The sequence below is a fragment of the Asterias rubens genome, chromosome 4 (assembly GCF_902459465.1).
Source record: "Asterias rubens chromosome 4, eAstRub1.3, whole genome shotgun sequence".
Taxonomy (NCBI): Eukaryota; Metazoa; Echinodermata; class Asteroidea; order Forcipulatida; family Asteriidae; genus Asterias; species Asterias rubens.
Genome location: NC_047065.1, coordinates 3,353,941 through 3,379,083, shown reverse-complemented (window position 1 = coordinate 3,379,083; position 25,143 = coordinate 3,353,941). Strand labels below are relative to the sequence as shown.

At 37.9% G+C, this 25,143-nt stretch overlaps 3 protein-coding genes across 3 annotated transcripts; 1 reads left to right on the top strand and 2 right to left on the bottom strand.

Annotated features, from left to right (window-relative positions):
- Positions 1–1,309: 1,309 nt before the first annotated feature.
- LOC117289506 (small nuclear ribonucleoprotein Sm D1-like) lies at positions 1,310–4,583 on the bottom strand. The gene is made up of 4 exons (XM_033770653.1): positions 4,356–4,583; positions 3,649–3,725; positions 2,506–2,697; positions 1,310–1,494 (listed from the first exon to the last, which is right to left on the bottom strand). Exons 1-4 carry the CDS (start codon positions 4,367–4,369, stop codon positions 1,415–1,417), a joined length of 363 nt encoding a protein of 120 aa, XP_033626544.1. The 5' UTR covers positions 4,370–4,583; the 3' UTR covers positions 1,310–1,414.
- A 1,036-nt stretch (positions 4,584–5,619) lies between these two features.
- LOC117289738 (anamorsin homolog) lies at positions 5,620–13,018 on the bottom strand. Its single transcript, XM_033770999.1, has 10 exons — positions 12,824–13,018; positions 11,126–11,289; positions 10,129–10,278; positions 9,509–9,573; positions 9,016–9,160; positions 8,259–8,326; positions 8,045–8,114; positions 7,807–7,852; positions 7,415–7,499; positions 5,620–6,760 (listed from the first exon to the last, which is right to left on the bottom strand). The coding sequence occupies exons 2-10, from the start codon at positions 11,277–11,279 to the stop codon at positions 6,647–6,649; spliced, it is 897 nt and encodes a 298-aa protein (XP_033626890.1). The 5' UTR covers positions 11,280–11,289; positions 12,824–13,018; the 3' UTR covers positions 5,620–6,646.
- Positions 13,019–14,058: 1,040 nt separating this feature from the next.
- Positions 14,059–24,871, top strand: LOC117288762 (targeting protein for Xklp2 homolog). The gene is made up of 13 exons (XM_033769592.1): positions 14,059–14,265; positions 15,132–15,476; positions 16,178–16,226; positions 16,713–17,024; positions 17,421–17,712; positions 18,248–18,440; positions 19,067–19,211; positions 20,164–20,380; positions 21,172–21,288; positions 22,180–22,356; positions 22,607–22,747; positions 23,369–23,483; positions 23,818–24,871. The coding sequence occupies exons 1-13, from the start codon at positions 14,160–14,162 to the stop codon at positions 24,108–24,110; spliced, it is 2,502 nt and encodes an 833-aa protein (XP_033625483.1). The 5' UTR covers positions 14,059–14,159; the 3' UTR covers positions 24,111–24,871.
- Positions 24,872–25,143: the final 272 nt, after the last annotated feature.

The following is a 25,143-nucleotide window of genomic DNA, read 5'->3' as shown; positions in this document are numbered from 1 at the left end:
AGAAATGAGATTCAGGACTTCAGAATGTACTCTTTATAAGCAGAACCTCTGTATAACAGGAAAGTTGTTAAACAGGAACATTGTTATAAAGAGGACAGCAAAACAAAGAAACACAAAGCAGAAATTACACTGGGGACTTCAGAATGTACTCTTTATACAACTTGCTCTCTGTATCAAGGGTTGACTGTACATAATAACCATACAGGCATTTTGGCTCCATATCCCCCACCCATTACAATCATTTAACCATGGAGGAAGGATAGTATAAAACACTGGAACTACAACTCAAAGTCTATATTATTATAGACTCCTGATAATTTTTGACTGAATCCATCAAACTCAGGTAAAACCAAAGAAATTTGTAGGATTGCTGGTGGTCAAGACAAAAGAAAATGTTTGATCAAAAACAAAATGTTCGAATGAAAGGACCTATGGTAAAGATTCAAAAAATAGTTAATGGCTGAGATGCTTCATTCCTGAGAGTCTTTCCTCGAGGGCTATAGAAGCAATCTGTTTGTTTCATCTTGTTTTTCTTCATTTTATTACAACTTCTTGAGCCGTTTTCGTGTAAATGGTAGCTTCTGCTTCCAAGTACATGGTTCAGCCTTAGAACAAACCATCTCCGTCAACGTGTCATATTATCTCATGCCTGCAATTTCACAGAGACCACGAAGGCCATGTCCTCCGTTGCCCTGGTCTTGGTGCCCCTTCGAAAGGTTCCAATGGAAGTGCCCTTTTCAAACTGAAAATGGCCTTGCCCCCTGAAAGATGAAATTCCAGGCCTGGGGTGGATTTCACAAAGAGTTAGGACTAGTCCTCATTTAGGACTAGTCTCAGGAGATATTAAAAACTTAAGGCTAGTCCTAAGTTAGGACGAATAACTTGCCCTAACTTTTACACATATTGACTGGCATAACTCGGTAACTAGTATACGTCTATTCCCACGAGGGACTTTGAGTGACCAGAAGAGGGCCGAGGGAAACAGGCTCCTCTTCTGGTCACTCACAGGCCCGAGGGGGAATAGACGTACACTAGTTAACGAGTTATGCCAGTCAATATGTGTTTTATAACACAGCTTGGTCTTAAAAATGTCAAATAAGAACATAAAAAGGAATTTTGTAGTTTGTTTACGGTTCAAGTCAAGAGAGGGGGCTGCTGCCGCGGGCACTGTTTGCAAAGACTAGTGCTCGCTCTGGTACTACTCCCGCAAAACACGCGCGCGCGATCACTAGCCTATTTTAGTTCATCCCACGTGACCGTGTTTCAGCCAACCAGAATACAGAAAAAGCAAGAGGTGTGTTATAAATAAGACTAGTGTTAACTCTTTGTGAAATCCACCCCTGGAATGATATCTTGGTATTTATCTACTACATGTACTTAAAATACAACACAACTAGAAATATTAAACGCCATCTCATCTCCTTCCACGACCACGACCTCTTGCTCGTCCTCGACTACCTCTCCCGCCACGCCCGCCCCTGCCTCGGCCAACAGCTGAAATAAAGAACGGAGGGGGAAAAATAGATTCAAATATTTGTAGAAAGTTGGAAAGCTGACAGATCTCCCTGTGTACCTTTCAGAACGCTTGTATTTCAAATAATTTTAGTTCTTATCCAAAAATGTGGACATTCTTGTTGTTTCGTCTTAATATTTAAAGCAGTTGCAATTTTACGAACGGATTTGCAGTCTTCTATAATCACCCAGACCCATCTTGCAACCCATGCCAAGGGTGATGTCTGAGCTAATGATTATGCCATTGGCTATGGTTGCAATGCTGAAAACTCCTACTCTTCAACATTGTCATTCCTACCAATTTCACTTGAGGCACTTCTGGCCAATTCAAACTGTAGTTTTCTTTGCATTTTTTTATCAAGCTTGCCCCTTTAACTCCCATTCTCCAATGTCGTCATTGCTAACAATTTCACTTGGGGCACTTCTGGCCAAATTTAAACCGTAGTTTTCTCTGCATTTTTTTTTATCAAGCTTGCCCATTTTCATCCTTCTCCGCAGCCAAGGAAGCATGGATATAAGGGGTAATAGCCAGCCAAAATGAATATTAACAATAAAATCATAATAATATTGTAGTCTTATATAGCGCACAACAAGGTACTCAAGGCGCCAAGTATATACAAACTTTCAGAGAGATAGGTTATTGAAGTGATGAGGTCTGAGACCCAATTATGTAGCACCTTATAGTGGTTAACAAGGTGCTACGACGCATTCAGCAGCCACAGCCAAGAACAATGGGGCAAATCCCTTCTCTGTTTTGATAAGTTCACTGGGCTCTTTTAAATGCGTAACACAAAGATGGGACCAACGGCTTTACATTCCATCCGAAGGACGAAGCAATACTTTGCTTAAGGACACAAGTGTCACCGCTGGGGATTCAAACCCACACTCTGCTCATCAGAAGCACCAGAGTTTGCAATGGTGCTCTAAACCACTCGGCGATGACACTCCCAAAGAATGTGACCATATTAATGGTTACATAATGAGAACACCCACCTGCTTCCTTCTTCTTGGCCTTGGCCTTTGGTGTGTTATCAATCAGCAATGTGTCTAGGGGTAGACTCTCTGGTAGGATGAAGTACCGGATGTTGTTACCTCTGATGCTAAGGCTGTCCAGCTGTACGGGGTCGCGGTTCTTGATCGTCATCTTAACAGATTTAAGATGTGTATTCATGCTGACGTCAACTCCTTCAAAATTAAAATTTAAAAAAGAACAATTAATTTTTGCGATATTAGTTATGCCAACAATCACTTATAATAATATGGGATTTGAGGCATTGCACGGTGAGGTATAAATATTATTTGGTTTGCGGTAACACCATTTGTGTATCTACTTGCCAAGTAGATTATGTTCTTTTGAGAAATTGTCTTGCTTTGAGAACTATCACTTCTGGAGTAAGAACATGGGGCGATACAAAAACTCCCAAGGTTCTATAAATGCAGTGTCGGTATAATGTGTCCACAAGTGTCCTGGCGAACAATGACGTTACTTTATCATGACTTGGGCGTGCTTCGGCCCTAGGGGCAAAGGATGGGTCCTCCACTTGTTTGTTTGTTTGTTTGTTTGAATGATCTTCCCATCAAGGGAACTCGGCAAACTCCCATAAGGGGATATAAACACCAAGCTGGCAACAGCCAATCTCTCTCATACAAACATTGGTTTAACATCTATGATTATGAATTACACAAATCAAGAAGTTGTGATTCATTAACTAGACGACAATATTTATTCTAGTCATTTGTCTTTCAGGCAGTAGTTCCATGAGTGGATAACTTTCCGTATGGCGCCACCACCTTTTCACTCATTTTTACAAAAAGGGATATCTCATTGAGGTTAACTAGATACTATATTATTTAATATCGAATGAAAAAGTGGTGGCGCCCAGGGCTGTATGCTTCGTTTTTGAAAGGGCAAGGGCACCAAGGCAATTTCTCTTTGGCAAAGGGCACCCTATGAGGAAATTGTAAATTTCTACTGGAGCATTTCAAGGGCACCAAGGCAATGACAAGGGGCAACGGAGGCGATCGCCTCCGTTGCCTCCGTGAAGTATCAGGCCTGGGCGCCATACGGAAACTTTTCCCCATGAGTCATGACTTTTTAACAAATCCTCACGGCATCAAATCGAATTTATAATTTACCTGTGACTGTTCCATGTACTTGTGTGCCATTCTTCAACTCGATGGTTACCGTTTCATGACTCAACTTCATCAAAAATCTACATAGAAGAAATCAAATCCCAAATTAAAATTAAACAAATAAACACAACACAATTTATTTATTTGTTGTCATTATTGTTTACCCCTCCACTAGTTTTTAAGTTTTCACCTCTCAACATGCTCAACGGAATAACCAAAAACATTGCATTACCCCCTTGGCAGTGTTTTTTTTTTCTTCATATAAATCTACGGAAAAGTTTCCTTATGGGCTTTATGGCGCCACCACTTTTTCATTCTATATGAAATAAAATAGTATCTAATTTACCTCAATGATATATCCCTTTTTATAACAATGAGTGAAAAAGTGGTGGCGCCATACGGAAATTTATCCAAATCTACCTTTCAAACACGTTCAATACCACTTACCAGTGCCCTTTTTAACAATTTTAACATTATTTATTGATATTTTATACAAATAGGAATTTTTATTTTCAATCGATTCGTGCACGATAAAACAACAATAAAACCAAACAACAAAATTAGCAGCATAATTTAATACTGCTCATCACTTCTATATCCAAGAACATTTAGAAAAGTACTTATTTGAGCCACCTTTCTCCAAAGACTGTGAACGACTAGGGAATTTTCACGAATTAGGTGAAGTGCAAAACAATACAAAAATTACTTACCTGACTAACTTCATTGTAGCTAGTGTTGTGTATTTTAAGCGTTAAAAGTTATGAATTTGTCCTATTGTTTATCATAAATTTGAGTATACTTTGAATCAGATAGCAATTTTAAAGATAAATTTCACCATGATAAACTATCGTTTTTTGTTGAATAAAACGTTGAAGATACGCGGTTGTGTTGTGTCAATGGCAGCAGCGTGTTTTGATGACTGGTACCCGCTCTTAAACATTGCGATCGCGAAGTGGGAACAGGGAAACTCAAGACTATAGCGCCATCAGCGTCTATTATTTAGCAACATGAATAATAATAAACTCGTCACTAGTCCATGTTGTCTTTTTGAATATTTTTCAGTAATTAATGTGTTTTTTGTCCTTTTTTACAATGATTTGTCCACCTTGTGTTGAATACTCTCCGTTATTTGAACCGAACTTATTCAGATTTAACGTATTTATTGGCCTGTAAAATAATTTACCTTCAAAAACATTGAAGTGTCTAATATTTTTGTTACCCCTCTTTTTTTTGTAAATACTGATGGTTTTTTTTAAGCTATCGAAAAAAAAATTCATATAATCTTCCAGTTTTATATACAAGTAAATTCAATGGATTTCATCATATTATTAAAAAAACAAATTATGACATCCTTGAATTCCACAGGACTTCCAGGTTTCTATTGGATAACCAATTTTTATTGACGTCAAAATAAAAATCTTCACCGATCGTCATCCTGTATAATTCGACATCTTTAATATTATCAATTAACAGCAACATTAACTTCTGCAGCTTTGAAAGTGAAATCTCCAGCACATGGATTTCCTTACAAACTTGTTGAATGATTGAAAATGTACATTTTTATTCATGTTTTCTTTTAACAAATACAATTTGTAAAATGTTTTAAGAAACATACACTGTATGATGCATCTCTTTCAAAAATCTACTTGACAACTTAAAGGCAGTGGACACTATTGGTAATTACTCAAAATAATTATCATCTTAAAACCTTTCTTGATTACTAGTAATGGGGAGAGATTGATAGTATAAAACATTGTGAGAAACAGCTCCCTCTGAAGTGACATAGTTTTTGAGAAAGAGGTAATTTTCCACAAATTTGATTTCAAGAACTCAAGTTTAGAATTTGAGGTCTCGAAATCAATCATCTAAAAGCACACAACTTCATGTGACAAGAGTGTTTTTTTCATTCATTATTACCTCACAACTTCGACGACTGAATGAGCTCAAATTTTCACAGGTTTGTTATTTTATGCATATGTTGAGATACACTAATTGTGAAAACTAGTCTTTGACAATTACCAATAGTGTCCACTGTCTTTAACTACCAAAGGTACATTTTTATACGGAGGTCCGTGATGGTTCAAGACCTGCTCCTTTAAACTTTTTTTTGTTCGAACCCAAACTTTTTCAAACCTCTTATATTTCTCGGCCAATTTCATTGTATGTATTTAAATTTCTATAGCCCATGAACACCAGATAAAACAAAGACGTGGGGTTTAGTGTAGAATTATACAAATATTCAATTTTTTTTCTTAAATTAAGTAAAGAAAAAAAACCTCAACTGTAAAATGAGTACCTATACACCAGAGAATGTCAACAATTCTGTATATGATTGCATAACAGGCCAGCGCACAATTTCATAAAGCTGTTTAGCAGAAAATACTGCTAAGCAAAATGTTAGGCTAAGCAAAAAGAGTGGGGCACCAGTTGCCACAAGGTCAACTTTATGGAATATTTTTTCTGTGTTTAGCAAGTTTTTATGACTACAGACTTAATTCCATAAAGCTGCTTAATCAGAATTATTGCTTAGAAGACTTCTGCTAAGCATCAATGAGCAGGAAACCAACCACATACGTTGCATGTCCCATGGTATTTTGGCTGGTCACCTTATCCTGGTGGACAACATTGTTCTACGACTTGGCTACTTTTTGTGCTTAAAAGCTCTATGAAATTGGGCCCTGATATATTAATATTTTGTCCTTATTTTGTTGACAACATTATTTCATACCAAGTTATACGATTATTATTATTTATATACAAGTTCTTGACATCTATAAGTACTTCAACTGCACCCATAAGTATAAATTCCCTGATACGAGATGCTAAATGGTTACTGAAATATTCGGCTTCTGCTAAATCTCTTGGTTCATTAAGACAGTTGACTCTATCACAGGTCATGTTGAGGTCATGTTGAGGTCATAATGAAACACAGTTGTCCTAGCATCACCGAGTGATCTTTCAAAGGTCAGAGTTCAAAGTTTATGATGTCAGGTTGAATATATCACAGGTCAGGGTTGAGCTGTCGATCACTGAGGGTAATCTTTTCTCCGGGCTTGAAGGCAGGCATACCTAGGTATGGGCAACTGGAGCAGCGGAATGCGTCTCCGAGATAACACTGTAGTGGGAAATTGTGGACAAATTAAATCATTAATTAATAATAACAAACAAACACAAAGGCCTTGGAAATAGACTGTAACTTGTTTTTTTATATTTCAATTTGATCAAGTAAAGAACCACAAGGGGGGACTGACAGGGTAAGTTTTAAATAGTTTGGGTTTGAACAAAGACAAAATTGATTGTAGCTGGACTTGAACCAACGACCTCCGGATTAGTACCAGCCCTCAACCAACTGTGCTATCCAGCCCTATGTTGGCGGTCTCCCTATTAGTCAATATCTAGGTCTGGGGGTGCCAGTCTGAAGCCATTAAAACTTTTAGCTGCTGTGTGACCAGGCAGGTATCATACAACCTGGGAAGCAGCAGCCAGGGGATAACTATAAGATAATGTGACTTTTTAATATTAAATATCAATTTAATTTTGAAAGACTTGTCTGAAGTTGTTATTGTGAGAATCGTAGAGTACCTGGTCAGTTGTCCTTTTGGTTTATTACTTGCAAATTGTAGAACTATATAATGTGCTGTGCAGCATCACAGGTTTCCAGTTCCACCACATTATGTCAAATCATCTCAAATTTCAGAGCTGAGCCTTCACAACTTTAGGGAAGGTTCTTATCAAAAAACTGTTAAATGACAGTATGATTTGTACTCACACTTCCACACGATGATGTAACCGATTTCTTGACTTTATCTGATTTGACAGCGCCTTCATCTAACTCCTCAGCAAATCCACAGGTGCTGATGATAAAAAAATAAATATTGAAAATTACAACTATTGCTGAAAGGTAGAAATTATTGAGAATATGGGTTTTTGTTTTCACGTGACAGTAAAGGCGGCATACTGTCGATTAAATGAGGAACACTTGCAATAATTTGACTTGACTGTTTTCTAAATTCTTTACAAAATTCCATTCTAAATATTTTGAACAGGTGTTTTGTTCTGCCTGACATCATTTGACCTTTGGCTGTTTCATAAACACAAAAGAGGTCTATCATATATGCACATAATGATGAGAAGAACAATGGATTGTAGAATATCACTTACCAGTTTTTGCACGCTTTCTTCTTAGCTGAGTTTGGACCGCACTCAGCTACACAAATGAAAAAAAGAATAGACAAGTTTTAGAGAGTGATTGATGGAGTGAGACGATGGAATTGAAAAGTGATCATTTACTCGTTTGACTTTATATTTACAAACAACCAACAATTTTGTTAAAACTAACAAACAAACAAACACCTAAAGGAAGAAAGGAAGAAAGAAACAAAGAAACAAACAAACTTACCTATTAGTGTACTGGGATCAGGTTTGGTGAAATCTTCTTCTTCTAGTAGTTTATCAGAGTCAATGATGTCCTGTTCAAAACAATTTTGAAAACAAGACAATGTTAAACATCACAATACCTAAAACAAAAATACCATACATAAGAAATTAAGAGAAAATTAACAAGCTTAAAAAATCTATGTCAACTTAGAAATCGTTGTGGATATTGGACTTACCACATCATCATCAGCCATGTCAAATGACGATAGCGTCCAGACCTTGTTCACTTCTGCTTTAGATTTCCCTGATGAAGTCATAAACAAACAACAACTAATTTTGTGTGATAGTCAAAAGTTCTTGAGGGGCTAAAAGGACAAATTCATATAAAGTATAGAAGTAGGAATGGTGTAAATTTTCCTCCAATGGAGTACTATTATTAGAGCGAAATTTTAAACATAACTTCTTTTGATATCAATAACAAATGGGTCTGTGCATTCCAAAGATGATTTCAATGCTGCTTTGTTTGAGTACCATGAAAATTCAGGAATGAACTAAAACAAATTCCAGACAAAAATGTTAAGACCAATGTATTTGAAACGTGACATCTTTGGAAGTTTTTGGATGTTGATAAAATTCACACTGGAAGCTTATCACTCAGTTTTATGTGAGGTTGGACACCTGTAATTTTGTTTCCAGTTTCAAAAGAACTCTACTTTTTGTTATGCAAGTTGCCAGACACACAAGGCCTAAAGGCCACTTCAAGGTGTGGGCTACAATCAACTATTTTTCCAGGGGCTGTTGCCACCTACTCCTGGGGCTGAACCAGGGTTACCCCCCTTTACAGTCAGTAAGGATGTACATGTAGGCTAGGGTATCATTCATCAGAGGCCTGGCTGGTAGAGCAGGAAAGCACTATCTCCCCAACTTTTAAAACATGATTGAAAAATGAGTGAATTGCACAAGTTGGGCCCAAACAAACTGATTCACACAAACCTTTGGTTTCTTTCTTCTTTGCAAAGAGCGGTAACGACACAGCCGAGCCCAGTTCAAATGCTGGATTACTGCAACATAGCTCGATCACACCGTCGGTGCCGTTCACTTCACCTTGTGACTCAAGACTCAACAGGGCTTCCTCAGGCTGTGACACAATAACAGGCAAGATTGATTAGGGGTGTGTCATGGCAGCTGTAACCAATAACTGCTTCGGTAGCTGATTAGTGTGTAACTAATAACCAAGTCATCTGAAACAGTTCATGGTTACGACTGCCAAAAATCATTCCAGTAGTCATACATAATCTTGTTCAATTTAAGACTATAGGCCATGTCACACAGGGCAAATTTTTACAGGCAACTTGGAAGCAACCACCAACACTGCATACAAAAAGGAAGACTTTCGAACTATCGCAGACCTGTTCCAAAACAATCTTACTGGGGCTCTCGAATGGTTATGACTGATATATTGGGAGGTACAATTTTTTTGACTCACCTGTGAGATGCTGACAAAGCCAGCCACTTTGAGCAACGACACAAGCTTCTCCTTTGTTCTTCCATCTGTTAGAACAAAAATGTGCACAGAGATTAATAATCACACACTTTAATTTTGTAGCCAAATTCAAGGATTTTCATACAGATTTCCTTTCATTTCCCTTCATTAGGTAAACATTGAAATCAGTTAAAATAACAGTACACATGTACTGTACACATTTTGTATGATAATGACGATGATGAGAAACGTCAAAGAAAAGGCAGGAGATAAATTATTTTTTTTTATATAAAACCAGTGATTTAAAAAGACAATGCACAGTGTTCAGGACATTGACACACCTGAGGGGTTTAACAAAAAGTAAATTACCGGCGTTTTCTTATTGCCATGCAGCCATTAGACAAACCAAACATTCCACAGGCCGCAACAACATCACATGAACAAATCAGGGTTGTTTACAAAAATATGTTTACATGTATATGGTATAGTTCCAAAGGCTCTTCCTAATCACCACCAAAGTTAAGTTTGAAACTTGAAAGGCACCAGTCTATAGTAGCTGTCTACATCTACATCAGCATCATTATAAACCAATCTACAAAAGAAGAAGATTTGGTTGATTGTACCTTTTGGGGAACTGTGCTCTCTGAGGTACATCCTCCCACTGGGTTTTAGTATTCTGGCTACCTCAGCAAGGTGGTCCATGGTATGTGTTACAGAGGGAGGGTTGACAGCTCCTAGGAGAGCCACATCAAACACAGACTTCTGATGAGCAGCTATTAAGAGAAAACATTTTGGGGAACAAATTTTGTTATTGTGTTTGTTCTTGGCTGCATTGCTCGCTACGATCAAATATCCACTTCCTTTAAATTACAAGTGTCAAAACTTGACAATCAGCTATCCATGGTGACTATAAGAAAGTACTTCTATCGGTTTCAGGTTGTTTATGCTAGAAACACATTGGGCAGCATTCCTTCTCTAAGGTTTGACAAAGACATTGAGATTAGAAAATTTAACCACAGAAAAACATTCAGAAAAATGTTGAAAGAAGAAAAAAGATATTAAAGGGAATGTACACATTTGACAATAAAAACATTCGGTTAAAAGCCTACAGCAGCTTTTGATAGAATAAAGCATGTAGAGTGTCATGGCCGAGTGGTTAAGAGCATCAAATTCAAGTTCTGTAACTTCTGGTGCTAAGTCACAATAGCGTGGGCTCTAATCCCGGTCGTAGCGCCACGGCAGCTCGGGGATGTATACTCCCTATTTGGAGCTGAGAAAGACAGGGCACTAATGTAAAGCGCATTGATATGAATATTGTAAAATGCGCCATATAAGAATTTGGTATTATTATTATTATTATTATTATTATTATTATTATTATTAATAATAACGTGATGTGGTTATAATTTGAGAACAGAGAAATTTCTCAGATTGTGTATTCCTGTTCGGGATTATTCTTCCATGCATGGTCATCATATTGCTTCGGATTTTCTGCAATATCTAAAAATGGCGACCACCTTTTGAAATAAAATGTTCACATGATAGTTTTTTTATTAGGTCGTAACAAACCCAAAGGTTCCAAAAACCAAAGGTATAGTTTGCCTATAAAGTAAATCTTACCCAGGGCAAGCCTCTCAATGTTTTCCACCTGAAGTTTACCATTCTGCCCCAGAGCAGCGCTGAGTCTCTCGACAGCTCTCTTAATTCCCTCTGGGTCCTGTCCTTCCCCCCATGTTAACAGAACTCGCTGCCCGCCACTTAGAATGGACTCCATCGATTTAAAACTGAAAAAAAATAGAAGAAAGGAAGAAGAGTACACAATTATTAATAATAATAATAATAATGATTACATTTATATAGCGCTTTATACTAAAAAATAAGTTTCTAAGCGCTTCACACACACAAAAAAAAAAAAAAAAAAAATACACATTTGCAATACTTAATTCATGAACAAGTCCAGGCCTGATACTTCACGGAGGCAACGAAGGCGATTGCCTCCGTTGCCCCCGGTCATTGCCTCAATGCCCTTAAAATGCTCCAGTCGAAATTTACAATTTCCTCATAGGGTGCCCTTTTCAAGGAGAAAATGCCTTGGTGCCCTTGCCCTTTCAGAAACGAAGCATACAGGCCTGCAAGTCATTGCGGTCTTTCAAATCAAGGCTTCAGGATACAAGAAAAACACTCAGTTGCATAGCCCTTTGATTGTTTAAAGTAAGACTATTTTTCACAAAACCATGGCTTGGGATTTTAAGCCCTGGTCTAGGCCCTGCAGCTGAATTCACGACAACGGGACTAATCCTATATCGAGTTAGGATGAGTAACCCATCCTAACTTAGGATGGGTTCAATGCATCCCACGACTTTGGATACAGAACTTGTAACTCGTCCTAAAGTCCTAAGATTAATCCTAAGTTAGGAAGAGTTAGGTGAAATGGACGGCTGGTTTAGGCTACAGAGCTTAGGCTCTCGTTTTGATCTGTATGGGGCTATTTTATTCAATAATACGTTTATACCATAGTCTTGTTGAAAACAGAAAATTGAGAGAATTAAACAGTACATAGAAATTTGACAAATCTAAAGTGCATTAAATTATACAAAAACAATATAATATTATAACTTCGACTTTGGTTAGGCTATACAAAAGGCTAGGCTATACAAAAGTTTAGTTTAGGCTTTTGTTTTTGGCTATAGCTTTTATTATATATGCCATGTATGCTTTGGGGCTGGCCTAGGGTCCACCATGTTTTATATAGTTTTATCCTATTTCAATTTGTATAAATTATTTGTAATTTTGTGTTTAATAATGTGAAAATGAAAAATACATATTATAATAATATTAATAATAACTTATAATTTATATGGGGCCAATAATAATCAGTTATAAATTCTGAAAAGACCGTTTTAGGAAAAAATAATACATATTAAAAAATTATATTAAAAAGTTAATCAAACTGTTTTAATCAATTAACCATTCCTGACTGCTGACAGTGACATCAACATAATTAAATGTTCAACATAATTAAATTTTCTTAAAATTTATAAATAAATGAATTAAATACGGACTGTAAATTTTCATATTCAAAGTCAAATATCCCAAAATAATGATTGAAATTATTGATAACAATTTTAACACAGTCACATACTAACATACATCACAACAAATTTAATTGTTTTGAAATAAAATCATTATTATAAATAAATAAAATGCAAAAACATGAATTCGTGATGATGGGACAAAAATGTAAATTGCAAAAAAGGGGCAGCTGAAGCTTTCAATTTTAAGTGGACCATCCTAAACTGAAGCAAACACCTTACATACCTGTGTGGCTGGTAAACACGTAGTCTGAGTCAAAATTACGAAAACAAGCCGTCTTTATGAAAATTATAGACACAGTATTCAGACGCAGTCAGCTGATGATGACGAAACATCAAGTTACGTACTTTGTTTATTTCACACACCGCGACCGCGACGTGCGTATCGTGTGTGTGCGTGTGTGACTCAGCGTTTATGTTTAGACGCCCCTGCTTTTTCCATTATAAAGATAGAAAATATTGTTCGTTTGGTCATTTCGCACCATAATAGATTTTAGACTTGTTCTAGTCCTTGTCAATATGTACACTTCCGAGGGAGGGCGAAATGTAAACATTGGTATAAAAAGCCGTTTCAAATTCCCTGGGAAACCCTTGTGGGTCAAACATGGATTCTTATTCTTAATTCTTATTCTTTATTTGGCCAATAAACAAATACAAATACAAACAGACAGTATGTCAAATAGATAATTATAAGTACATGTACAAAAGTAAATACAAAGCAAGAAAAACCATAAGGGCACAGGAAATTATAAAACAACCCTAATGTGATGGCCAGGATCAACAAAAGTATAATTAAACACTGTAGCTCGAAAGCCTGTTAATCCAGTCACATAGGTTAGCAAACACACTATATAAAATACTCTCTTTGGAAAATAATAATAATTTGAAATAAATATTAATATAAATAATATGTTTACACAAAGCACAATTTAAAAAAAATAACAAAACCAAAACCAGAAATTAGACAAGCAAATAGAAAATAAATAAATAAACAAATAAATACTTAATTAAAACAAATAAATAAAAAGTATTAACAAATGAATGAATAAATAATTAGAAAAGTACATGTAAAAAAGAGATAAAGCAACAAATAATTCAATAAAGGGATGGATTTAACAAAAAATAGGTCAATCAACGAAAAAGTTAATCAAGCAATCACCTTTTCCACTTAAACTCTTACATCAATAAACAGATGATTAAACGGATGAACCGAAATGAAAAATACTTTAATAACTATTTTGACGAATGCGATACAAAAACAGGCATACATTTTGTTGATCGCAAATGCAATATAAAATCTGATGTGTTTGAGTTGTTTTTGTCTCAGGGGCGTTCTATAAGGTTAAACAATTTTGGGTACGGGTTTCTACGAGATTTTCATGACAACCAATCAGCATCAAGAATTGATCTAAGAGAGCGCAAAGCTTATTGGTCAAATAAACTGTACACGAAATTGAAACAGTTGAACGAGACGTGAACAAGAATAAGTGGAGTCGTTTTCAAAAGATTTATCTAGTAGTTTTGCTTATTAAAATAACTCTACACACATTCGTCGGTCTAAAATGGCTGATAAACATTATGTGGACGATCTTTACGAGATGGACTGCCCGAAATTTGTTGATTTCAATGTGCCACAAGACATGAACGACAACGCCGACGAGTGGTTCAGTAAGTTCACAATTTCCACTTCGTTCGTATTTAGAAATTATTATTAAAGACAACTCGACCTTTCAGTTCTGACTGCGCTGAGCTGAATAAATAAAGTAGGTTTTACTTGGTTATATACCAACAAAGACAATCTTAATTGTCATTGTTTGTTTTTAATGGCCGTTTTTAATTAAGGAAAATTAAATTGATTGAAACCAGTTGAGTTTTGGTCCGGAGACACTGGAGTGTTCAATTCTGGCTGGATGTAAAAATAATTTGGGAAAAGTTTCCACATCTTGGATCTGCAACCACCCATGGAGGGCACCATCCATGAACCACCAGACCACTTGTTCATCTTAATATTAAATAAAATATTATAGGCTAGTATCTAATTCTAATTTACTCTAAAGAGATATTCCTATTTGTAAAAACAAATATGAGTGAAAAGTGGGCTTGCACTTGCAGTTGACATGCTTAAGTTGCAGGATACGGAAAGGTTTTCAACCTTCTCCTTCGACCTTGGCAAAGTCGGTAATTTTATACCGTTAGTTGCTAACATGATGGGCTTGTTGATTCATTTCGTACTGTCGGTCTTTAGTTAGCGTCAGCGTCACTTTGAATGTTAATGTCAAAGTTGCAACTATTTGTTGAGAATGAGGTGCCCATAATAATCGTATCGTTTAAAAAGTATGTATAAAAAACCTTCCAAGGGCAAGGCGTTTTCATACAGTATAATTTCTGAAGATATTGTATGCTAAGAACTATGTAATCAATGGAAATCTACCTGGTGTGTCTGCTGCCACCTAGCTTCTAAAGACTAATGTCTCCCATTAGATCTATGACACGCCGTGTACATTAACAATTGTTCGCCGTTGTTTTTTAAACAGATTTTGATCATGAGAACGGCATTCCAATCAAATTTGAAGACGAGACCACTGTATGCAGCTCGGACGGCGCCAAAGAGAAAGCCACCGAATCTTCCTCGGAAGAAATGAGTATCGATAAATCTGATGCGGATTCTGCTTCTGCTCCAGAGTCCTCATCTGGGCTGGGGATGTTGAGCTCTGGCCCGGAGATTGTGAGCTCTGGCTCAGAGATTTTGAGCTCTGGCCCAGAGAATTTGAGCTCTGACCCGGAAGAGCCAACAGCTGCCTCATCGTCTGAGAAAGTGTCATCCTCAGAGATGTCAGCAGACAGCTTGGAGGTGTCAGACAGCTTAGAGACCAAAACAGGTAAAGAGAGGCATGGGTGACTTGTGCGTTAGAAGCACTCACCCCTCACCACTGTGAGTGACCCTGGCCCCAATTTCATGGTTTTAAACATCAGACAATTTTGCAGGATAAAAGTCAGAAAAGATGTTTGAGACATGCTATTTTGGGCAAGAAATCTTATTCCGATAACGGTCGCCAAAGGGAGACAGCAAAAGTCCACACATTGTGTCTCACCCTGTTGGTTTGCTTTGTACTTGTGGTATTGCATACACAGGGAACAATATAATCCAGCAATTTTGCAAAGCAAAATGTTTGAAAGAAACCAAATTAATTGTGCACACTGAATGCTAAACAATGACTATGAGAAGCTCTGATGATCTTTGAGTAGCAACTGAGGCATTATTTTGTGTAGCATTTTGCCATGCTACACAAGGGAAATCATTCACTGCATTACCCATTACAGTTTGTGTAAATCTCCTGAATTATAATATCCTGGCTGGGAGTTTCCTGTCCGGGTCTAGAACTTAAGGGGAACCCATTCCAGCAAGCCTTTTTTTTTAGGAACTGTAACAACTTGTCAAACCTCATCCTTGTTCTAAACTGACTATATTAAGCTTAGACTACACGAACACGGTATACTTACACATTATTAGAAAAGGAAACTAATATTGACATACATTTATTTACTTTTCTTTTATTCTAATGAACTTTAAATTTTCCAGTTGAAAAATCTACAAGGCAAGATCGATCGATTGGAAGAGAACGAAAAAGGTAAGTTTAGCATAATCGACATAGTCCAGCCCTCAATTGTTCAAACTGAATATTTCCAAAGACACTCAAGATTTTCTTTATTAAGAAAGAAAACAATTTCAAAGAAATTTTTAAAACCTTCTCTTACATGTATCTCTTCAATTTGAATTCATATTTGTTCAGAGTTGAACAAATATCAGGTAATGAGTTTGTACCATCGTGCAAGTTTTTAACTGGTTTAAGTGCAATAGAAATCTGGAAAACTAAGTACAAAGTTTTGTGTTATTTGCACTTTGCAGTTTTTCATGTCTGTTTATTATAATCAAGACCTGAACCTTTAATAATAAATGTCACAAGGGTTTCTTCTGACGTCATGTTAAGATTTGTAAATATAAACTAATTCTCTGTCGCTTTTATTTGTTGTTGAGATAATTTGAAAATCATTTCCAACCATCATTTCTGCCATGACTTTTTGTAAAATACGATTGGGCTCTAATCCATATCCAGATCACATGTGAAAAAGCCTGTGATCGAGGCAGCCCCAAGACCAACAGCGCGGACGTCCCCACGATTGCACGTTCGCCGTTCTGCTGACGCTGTAAGAACGAAGCGCAGCAGCACCTCTCAAGCCACCAAGAGGCGATCGGCTAACCCAGGGTTGAGCCATCAGCAGCGTGGTCGGGCATCACCATCAGATCCCTCAATCCACAAAAGGCGTAAAATGGGAAATGAATCCATGATCAGCCCAACAGGGAAGAAAGTCTCGTGCCCTAAATTGAAGACAAAGCTGACACTTGCGACAACACCTACCTTGCTTAAGTGAGTAAAATGTAAAACGCCTATGGTTGATTAATTCTAGTTGTCAAGCCAAGGATTCTCAGAAGATGAACTTGGAGGACAAGGAGGGAAGTTTCTGTTTAGTTTTTTTGGGGGGGTTCAGATGTTGGAGGGAAAACCCAGAAAACCCGACCAATCAAATAGGGACTGAAAACTGAAAACCCAATCCACACAATACCCCCTCCCCCCAGCACGATTAGAACTGGGGTCTTATGAGGCGAGAACACCACAGAGTACGCCAACTTGACCGCATGTTTTAATGGCCAACTTTCTTTATAACCCATTGGTTACACACAAAAAATTCAATTTCCCTGACTTCAAGTCACCTCTCTTTTGCCCGTCACTAATATCAAATTATTCTGCCTTTTATTTCTCCAGACACAACTTTGGCAAGGCCGTCCAAGCAAAATCAACAGTGCAGCTTGAGATGGAGAAGATAGAGCACTTCCGTCAGGAGCTAGCCGCCAAGCGGAAGCAGTCCCAACAGTCCTTCAAGGCAGTCAAGGAATCCGCTCCTCACTTGCCCGTACGCTCATCGACCAAAGCCACCAAGGCAGAGGCCTTCAAGTTTGAGACGGATTCCCGCCTCAAAAGCCACCCCATGGAGACAAGAAATGATGCGAGGACGCCAAACTTTCAGGGGAATCTGCGCAAATATAGTCCTTCATCGGTGAGTATCTTGCAGATGGCTCTTCCATTGGAAAATCTTAACGTGAAGTGGGAAACTTTGAAGGGCCACCAAAGCCATTGCCTTCTTTGACCCATTGTAGTTCCATGATTGATGTGCTCTTTCATAATTACGCAGGCCTCATACGTGATGATGGCAATAGCATATCATGATCATTGCCTTGGTGCCCCATGAAATGTGCCAGTAATGTACATTTTCCTCACAGAAGTTCCCTTTCCTTAAGCAATCTGCCTAGCCCTTACAAGAACAAAGTATCTTGCCTAAGCCAAATTTGATAGAGCTGCTTAAGCACAAAAAGTAGCTAAGCACAACAAAATTATGCTGACCAGAACAGGGTTACCAGTCAAATGACCATGTCACATGTACAATTTGTGACTGGTATTCTTCTTATTTCTGCTAAGCAGAAATTGTTTTAGTTATATTTTCTGCTTTTAAAAGCAGCTCTCTGAAATTGGGCCATGGTCATATCATGTAGGATCACTCCTAAAACTGCATTCTGCATCATCTTCTTTTCCAGAATGCCAATCATGGGCCTACAAGACCGAAGGAATTTCACCTGTCTGAGAACCAGCGCAAACGCAGCTACAATGAGTCAATGGCTGGAGAGAGGAAGACGCCCGAGTTCAGGTCGATGGCACTCGCCATTAACCAATTCCAGACTAGGACACCTGAACGTTTCCGCACTAAGCCAATTGCTGAACAAAACAAAGGTAATATTCATGACTTTCTTGAGATTATAAACACGAGAGAATAATTTAATTTCAATAAATTTTCGATGTATCATATCTATCTATTACTAGTATTCTTTTTCAATGTCGAAATGTCCATGATTGCAAGATGCAAATCTTAGCAGCTATTTACCGGCATAAATGTGACCCACTCTGTGAAAATGAGTCAGTTTTTTATTTTTTTATTTTTTTTATTTTTTACTTTTGAAGATTTTATTTCCACGGTAAACCTTTAGAACATTTTTTTTTTAGGCAATAAAGCTATGAGTACAACAATTTTGTGATAATTCTTTCGTCTTATTTGTATCCTTTTGCGCGAAATGGTAGTTTTAATCATCACTTAACCTGTAATTCGGTTAAAAAAAATAATAATACTGGCTAATTTCAAATAGGAGTAACTCAGCAACGCGACACCCGAAAGCTTAGACATTATATACAATAAATGCTGCTGGTGTGTTCTTTCCAGCTATGCATATAACTCAATTCTTGAAATTGTCAACATCTGACTCATTTTCACAGAGCGGGTCAAAAATATGTAACTGCATCAATTTCTTGGATTTGCCTGGAAGTGTTTACTTCTATAAATGTTGAAACTTTTTAACCATCAGGACCAGAGCCTGCTGCGGATAAACCAAAGCGCAAAAGGCTGACCCACCCGAAGACACCTGCTCTCGAATCACGCAATAGACACAGGCCGGTCACTGCTGTCAGTCGAACACAACAAGAAGAACTGGAAGTTGCGGACATGAGAAAGTAAGTTGTCATATCTGGCCAGGGGGGTCTCAATCAGACATGATATACTTCCTACTTTAGGCTGTGTCAGGAACGACGACCTCCGTTACAACTACGGCTAGATCAGTGCGTCTGTCGGTGTTGAAGAATAGGCAGACGTGTGTCATGTGATCTAGCGTACCTTTAGCCGAAGTTTGTGGTTTCTGACACGGATAGTCTGATTTCAAATTTTGTTGCCCTTTGGGAAATCAGAAGAAACAAACTTTAAGTCAAACTTGTAAAGCCTACATCTTGATGAACAAGTAGGCCGACCGTTGTGCTCAACAAAGTGTTCATACTATTTTTCAAAGAAGCACAAATCATGCCCGTTCTAAACTGGATTACTCGCTTTGTTGGGAAGAGTTTTATTAGTGAGGAATGAAACAGAGGGGTAACTTTAGAATTTGTTTAGGTTATCCAGGGTTTTTCCTCGAGTTACTTTTGGTTAATGCTTGTAAAAAAAAATCCCTTAGAAAACATCAGATCCAACAGTAGCTAAGAGTTGAAACTTTGCAAGGTGTAAGTGCAATGAGGAAAATTTACCCAAACGGCGACAGCAACGTAAGTAAATCCCTCTTTGCGAGATGTGTTGGTGCTGAGAAGAACTGGAGTAGAGAAATTTGTTTCAACGTTTCAAAAAGTATGTACACTATTTGAATCATCCACACAAATTCCTCAATTCTAGTTCTCAGAACTAATGCTTCTCACAAGAGAGACCTATTAAAAGTGTTGATGGTTGTCAACCTAATTTTGAGATTTATGTTTTGTGTGTACATTTATTACTCTCCGTGACTGCATTGTTGATTTGGTTTGGAACAATTTTTAAAGGTGCTTTTATAAATATTTGCATACTTATTATGAAGTCAAGTGCTTGAGTTTCTCAAGAGATAAATCATAACTTTAACAACATTTGTGTAATGCTCTGTATCCACAGCTACAAGTTCAAGGCTAGGCCCGTTGATCCCCGCGTCTACTCCGATGTCAGCATGGGCGTCAAGACGGTCACTCACAAGGAGGCTACCAAGTCGGAAGGATTCCACTTCGAGACTGACAAACGACTGCTCCAGAGGGAAGCCAGTAAGGTTCACAGTGAGTCGCACTATGAGTTCCGGGCTAGACCTCTGCCGGCAAAGATTTTGGCCGGCCCAGTGGTGAGTACAGACTATAAGATCAAGTCTAATGTAAAAGGAAGCAGTACCAATGCTTATTATGTTGTTTTTTTTGAGGGATTGAGCACTGCATTTGCATGGTAGGTTGGTAATTGTCAAAGACCAGGGCCAAATTTCATAGAGCTGCTTAAGCACAAAATTATGCTTAAGCAAAAAAATCCTTGCTTAGTAGAATCAGATTACCAGCCAAGACTCCACACAATTGTTATGCTAAGTAAACAACAGCTAAATACCAGCCACAAGCAATGTATATAGCATGAAATTTATGCCAGTAACATGTGAAAAATAAGCGAGCTATTTTCATGCTTAAGCAAATTTTTGGCTTAAGCAGCTCTATGAAATTGGCCCCAGTATTCTCACTTGGTGTATCCCAACATAACAAAATAACAAAATCTTTGAAAATTTTGACTCAATTGTTCATCGAAGTTGCAAGAAAATAATGAAAGTCACACTGTTTTACACTATCAACAGCTTTCCATTGCCCGTTTGAGCAAAACACTTGCTTCTCTCCACCCAGGGGTAAACGAGTACCTGTGAGGGCAGAGATGGTTCTCATGATTGTTTAGCTGAGTAGCGCATGTTTGTTGCACAAGGCTGAGATGGTTTTAGGGAATAATTTAAGGCCCAGTGACCACTTTTTAGTGACCAGGTGTAGTAATGTAAAACACTTCGAGACGCCCTCGGGCGTGAAAAGCGCTTTATAAAAAATAACTATTATTATTGTTATTAAACTTAAAGACGGCAATTGAACAAAAAATCTCATTCTTTCCTAGGGTATTGCTGATGCCAAGCCCCATCCAGTCACCCTTCCAAAGTCACCAGCGTTCGCCCTGAAAAACCGAATGAGAATCTACGAGGAAAGAGAAAAAGAAAAGGAGAAAGAGTCCGAGGTTTGTAAACACTTGTCTTTTTGTATACTTTGCTTCATCTTCAGTTTTTTATTTTTATTTGTTTATGTCTATAGTTTGGACCCTTGCAAAGTCTTTCTCAAAGCCCACACAGGCAGATTTTGTTTTGCCTTCAAGAAAGACTCTGCTGCCGTTGTAACTTCAGGCCATACCATAGATCCTTTTGGTTGGTTAAGCAGTTGGTTCTCTTTGAATGTTTCTCGTTTCTATGTTTAAAGAACTTAAAGGAACACGTTGCCCTGGATCGGTCGAGTTGGTCCTTGAAAAGCCTTCTGTAACCGTTTGTTATAAAATCGTTATGTCGTTAAAATCGTTATAGAAAGATGTTGTAAAAGTAGAATACAATGATCCACACAAACATGCCTCGAAATTGCGTGGTTTTCTTTTTACCTCGTCGACAAACACGGTCGGCCATTTATGGGAGTCAAATTTTTGACTCCCATAAATGGCCTACCGTGTTAGTTTGAGACATAAAATGAAAACCGTGCATTTTTTAGTGATACTTTAATATGTGGATCATTATATTCTACTTTTAAAACATCTTTCCAACCAAATGCATTTCATGACAAACGGTTTCAAACGCTTTTTGAAGACCAACTCGTCCGATCCAAGGCAACGTGTTCCTTTAAGAAAATCAAGCTGGATATTCCACAAGTCTCTTATTTGAAGTATTTTGGCTGATTCTTAACGGAGCTTGGTCCAGTTTCATAAATCTGACTAGAGCAGAGTTCAACTGCTGCGAGTTGTTCGTTGCAAATTTGTGACGTCAAGATTCGCTTCGCATTCGCATGAAGTATGAACCGGGCTTAACCTGTTTATTACTACCGGTTGGATTTGTTTCACTCACTCGATATTTATTTTTATTATTTGTAGCTCGAAAACACAACCCTGAGCCGAGCGAGACCTGCCAATCTCAGTGTTGCGCCATTCATCCCAACCATCCAGCATAAGAAGACGGAGGTGGAGCCCTTCTCATTCGATGATAAGATCCGAGAGACCAAGGCTCGCAAGGAAGCTAAGATGCAAGAGCTCCTTCTTGAAGAGGAGAAGGTGAGTTGCATTCAGACCAGGGACCTATAACAATAAAGGACGATACGAGTCCACTGTTCGGGAAAGGTCTACAGTTGGAAAACGTGTACAAAACCAATGGGAGCTGTTGCCAAACAGTTAGAGTGTAGGCTAAACAAAAGAGGGCGGTCAGAGGTCCACGGTTGCAGGCGTATACATCTGCATGAGTTCCCACAAACGTCTTGCTGTTTTATACTCCTCACTATAATAACCTATCTACATATTCATACAGGCACGAAAGTTCCAAGCGCAGCCGATGCCGTATGGCAACTTGACTGGCATCCCAGTGAAACAAGTCAAGCCTCCCACGCAGTCAGCGCCGTTTACCGTGGCAGAGAAAGGCGCCAAGCAGGCCGAGGAATGGCGTAAAAAGGTAAAAACTAAACACAACTGATATAGTTTTAGAAAGCAAATGTTTTGGGGCGATACTTGTATCATTTGCTCGTTACCTAATACATTTTCTTCTGACTGTTTTTTTTTTTTTCTTTGTTAATTGTGTTTGTTTAATGTCTAAGGCTGTCTCCTTACTCACTACATTCAACTCTACTATTTTGTCATTATTGCTTTGCTGTCCCTCCTTTACCAAAGTGTTTCGATTTGAATATCAGATTGGTATGTTTGACCTTAAGTAAAACACTTGTTGTTTGGGCCTACTGGCCCCCATCCTGAATCCTTCACTTTGACAATTATATTTAGTTATGTCTTATAACTTTTATTCACTATCTTATAACTTTTATTCACTGTCTTATAATTTGTATTCATTGTCTTATAACTTTATATTCACTGTGTTATAACTTTTATTCACTGTCTTATAACTTTTATTCACTATCTTATAACTTTTATTCACTGTCTTATAATTTTTATTCACGGTCTTATAACTTTATATTCACTGTCTTATAACTTTATATTCACTGTCTTATAACTTTTATTCACTGTCTTATAACTTGTATTCACTGTCTTATAATTTTTATTCACTGTCTTATAACTTGATTAGATGGAGGAAGAGGTTAGAGAATGCAAGCAACTAGCAAGCGCTTTCAAGGCCAATCCGGCAAACATCTTGTACGAGGAACCGTTCATCCCAGAAAAGTCAGCCAAACCCATGACAGGTATTGTACTGTGTAATTTTTCTCATCTACATGTATTTTTTCATTGTTATTATTATCATTTTGATATCACCTAACACTACAAGGCCGGTCAGCTTCTTCAAGGTGACCTAAAGATCTAAACTTAATTTGCGCTTGGGCCCAGTTTCATAGAGCTGTAACAGAAAGTATTGCTTAAACCGTTTCTGCCCATCAACAATTAGCAGGATACCAGTCACATGTATATATGAAATGTTATTTTAGCTAGTAACCTTTTTCCGGTGCTCACAATTGCAAGTTGAATTTGTCGGGTATGGGCTTAACTCAGTCAGGCACTCTTTTCATTTCTCTGTCGTAGATATTTCCAACTTCAAGCTCTACACTGAGCGTCGAGCTGAAGAGCGCAAGGACTTTGAGCAGCGTAAGTTCGACCGCCAGTGCGACATGGAAGCGGCCCTCGCCCAGCGCGAAACGGAGAAGCAAGAGGAGGAGCGCAACGAGATCAATAAGATACGGGCAGAGAGGGTGCACAAGGCCAACCCCATCCGGCAATACAGGACAGTGGAGGTGCTGCCTAGCACTAAGCTTCTCACCCAGGCTACGACGCCCAAGTTCTCCGACAGAACACGACACACTGTGTCTCACGTGTAGCCGCATATAATTGGCTGAAATACATAGATATGTGGATATTATTTTTTAAAGATGTCTCTGTGGTGTAGTGTCCCTGTCATCGTTGATGTTATTAATTTTTCTTTTCAAATATGTACACCTCGTTAATTTTGTTCCATTGTTTTATTAATTGGTCATTACTTCTTTCTTTTTTTTCTTTCTTTTTTTTCTTCAAATAATGTCTTGAAATCTTACCTGCGAGGGGATAGATCAAGTCCCAGTTTCATGGCTCTGCTTAATTATGATCAACAAAGAATGGGTGCTTACGAAAGCAGGAATTAACATGCTTACGTCATACATATCTCAAAGGTTAGCAGGAAATTTCTGCTTGTCCACAGCAGAGTCAATGTTGCTAAGCATTCTTTGCTTACACTGCTACCTCAGTAATTTGGTGCTTGCCCTGTAAGCAAAGAGTGGTGATCGCAAGCTAAGGCAGAGTCCTACAGTAAGCAGAGCCACAAATTTGGGCATGCATTGTTGAGGTCATTATTTTGTTTGGTTGTAGAAACCAGTTTTTCAGAGTGAACATGAAAAAGATTTGAATATACAATTTTCATTCTAAAGGAGATCTGACTAATTGCCACAAACAGATGTCTAATTGACACACTATCTCATTTCAGAAAGGCTGGATATGATTCTTGTTTTCCTTGAAAAAAACATGATCCACTGCATGGAAGGATAATCTTATACAATTATTTAAAGACAGTGGACACTATTGGTAATTGTCAAAGACAAGCCTTCACAGTTGGTGTATCTCAACATATGTATAAAATAACAAACTTGTGAAAATTTGAGCTCAATCGGTCATCGAACTTGCGAGATAAAAACCTTGTCACACGAAGTTGTGTGCGTTTAGATTGTTGATTTCGAGACCTCAAGTTTTTAATCTGAGGTCTCGAAATCAAATTCGTGGAAAATTACTTCTTTCTCAAAAACTATGGCACTTCAGAGGGAGCCGTTTCTCACAATGTTTTATACCATCAACCTCTCCCCATTACTCGTTACCAAGAAAGGT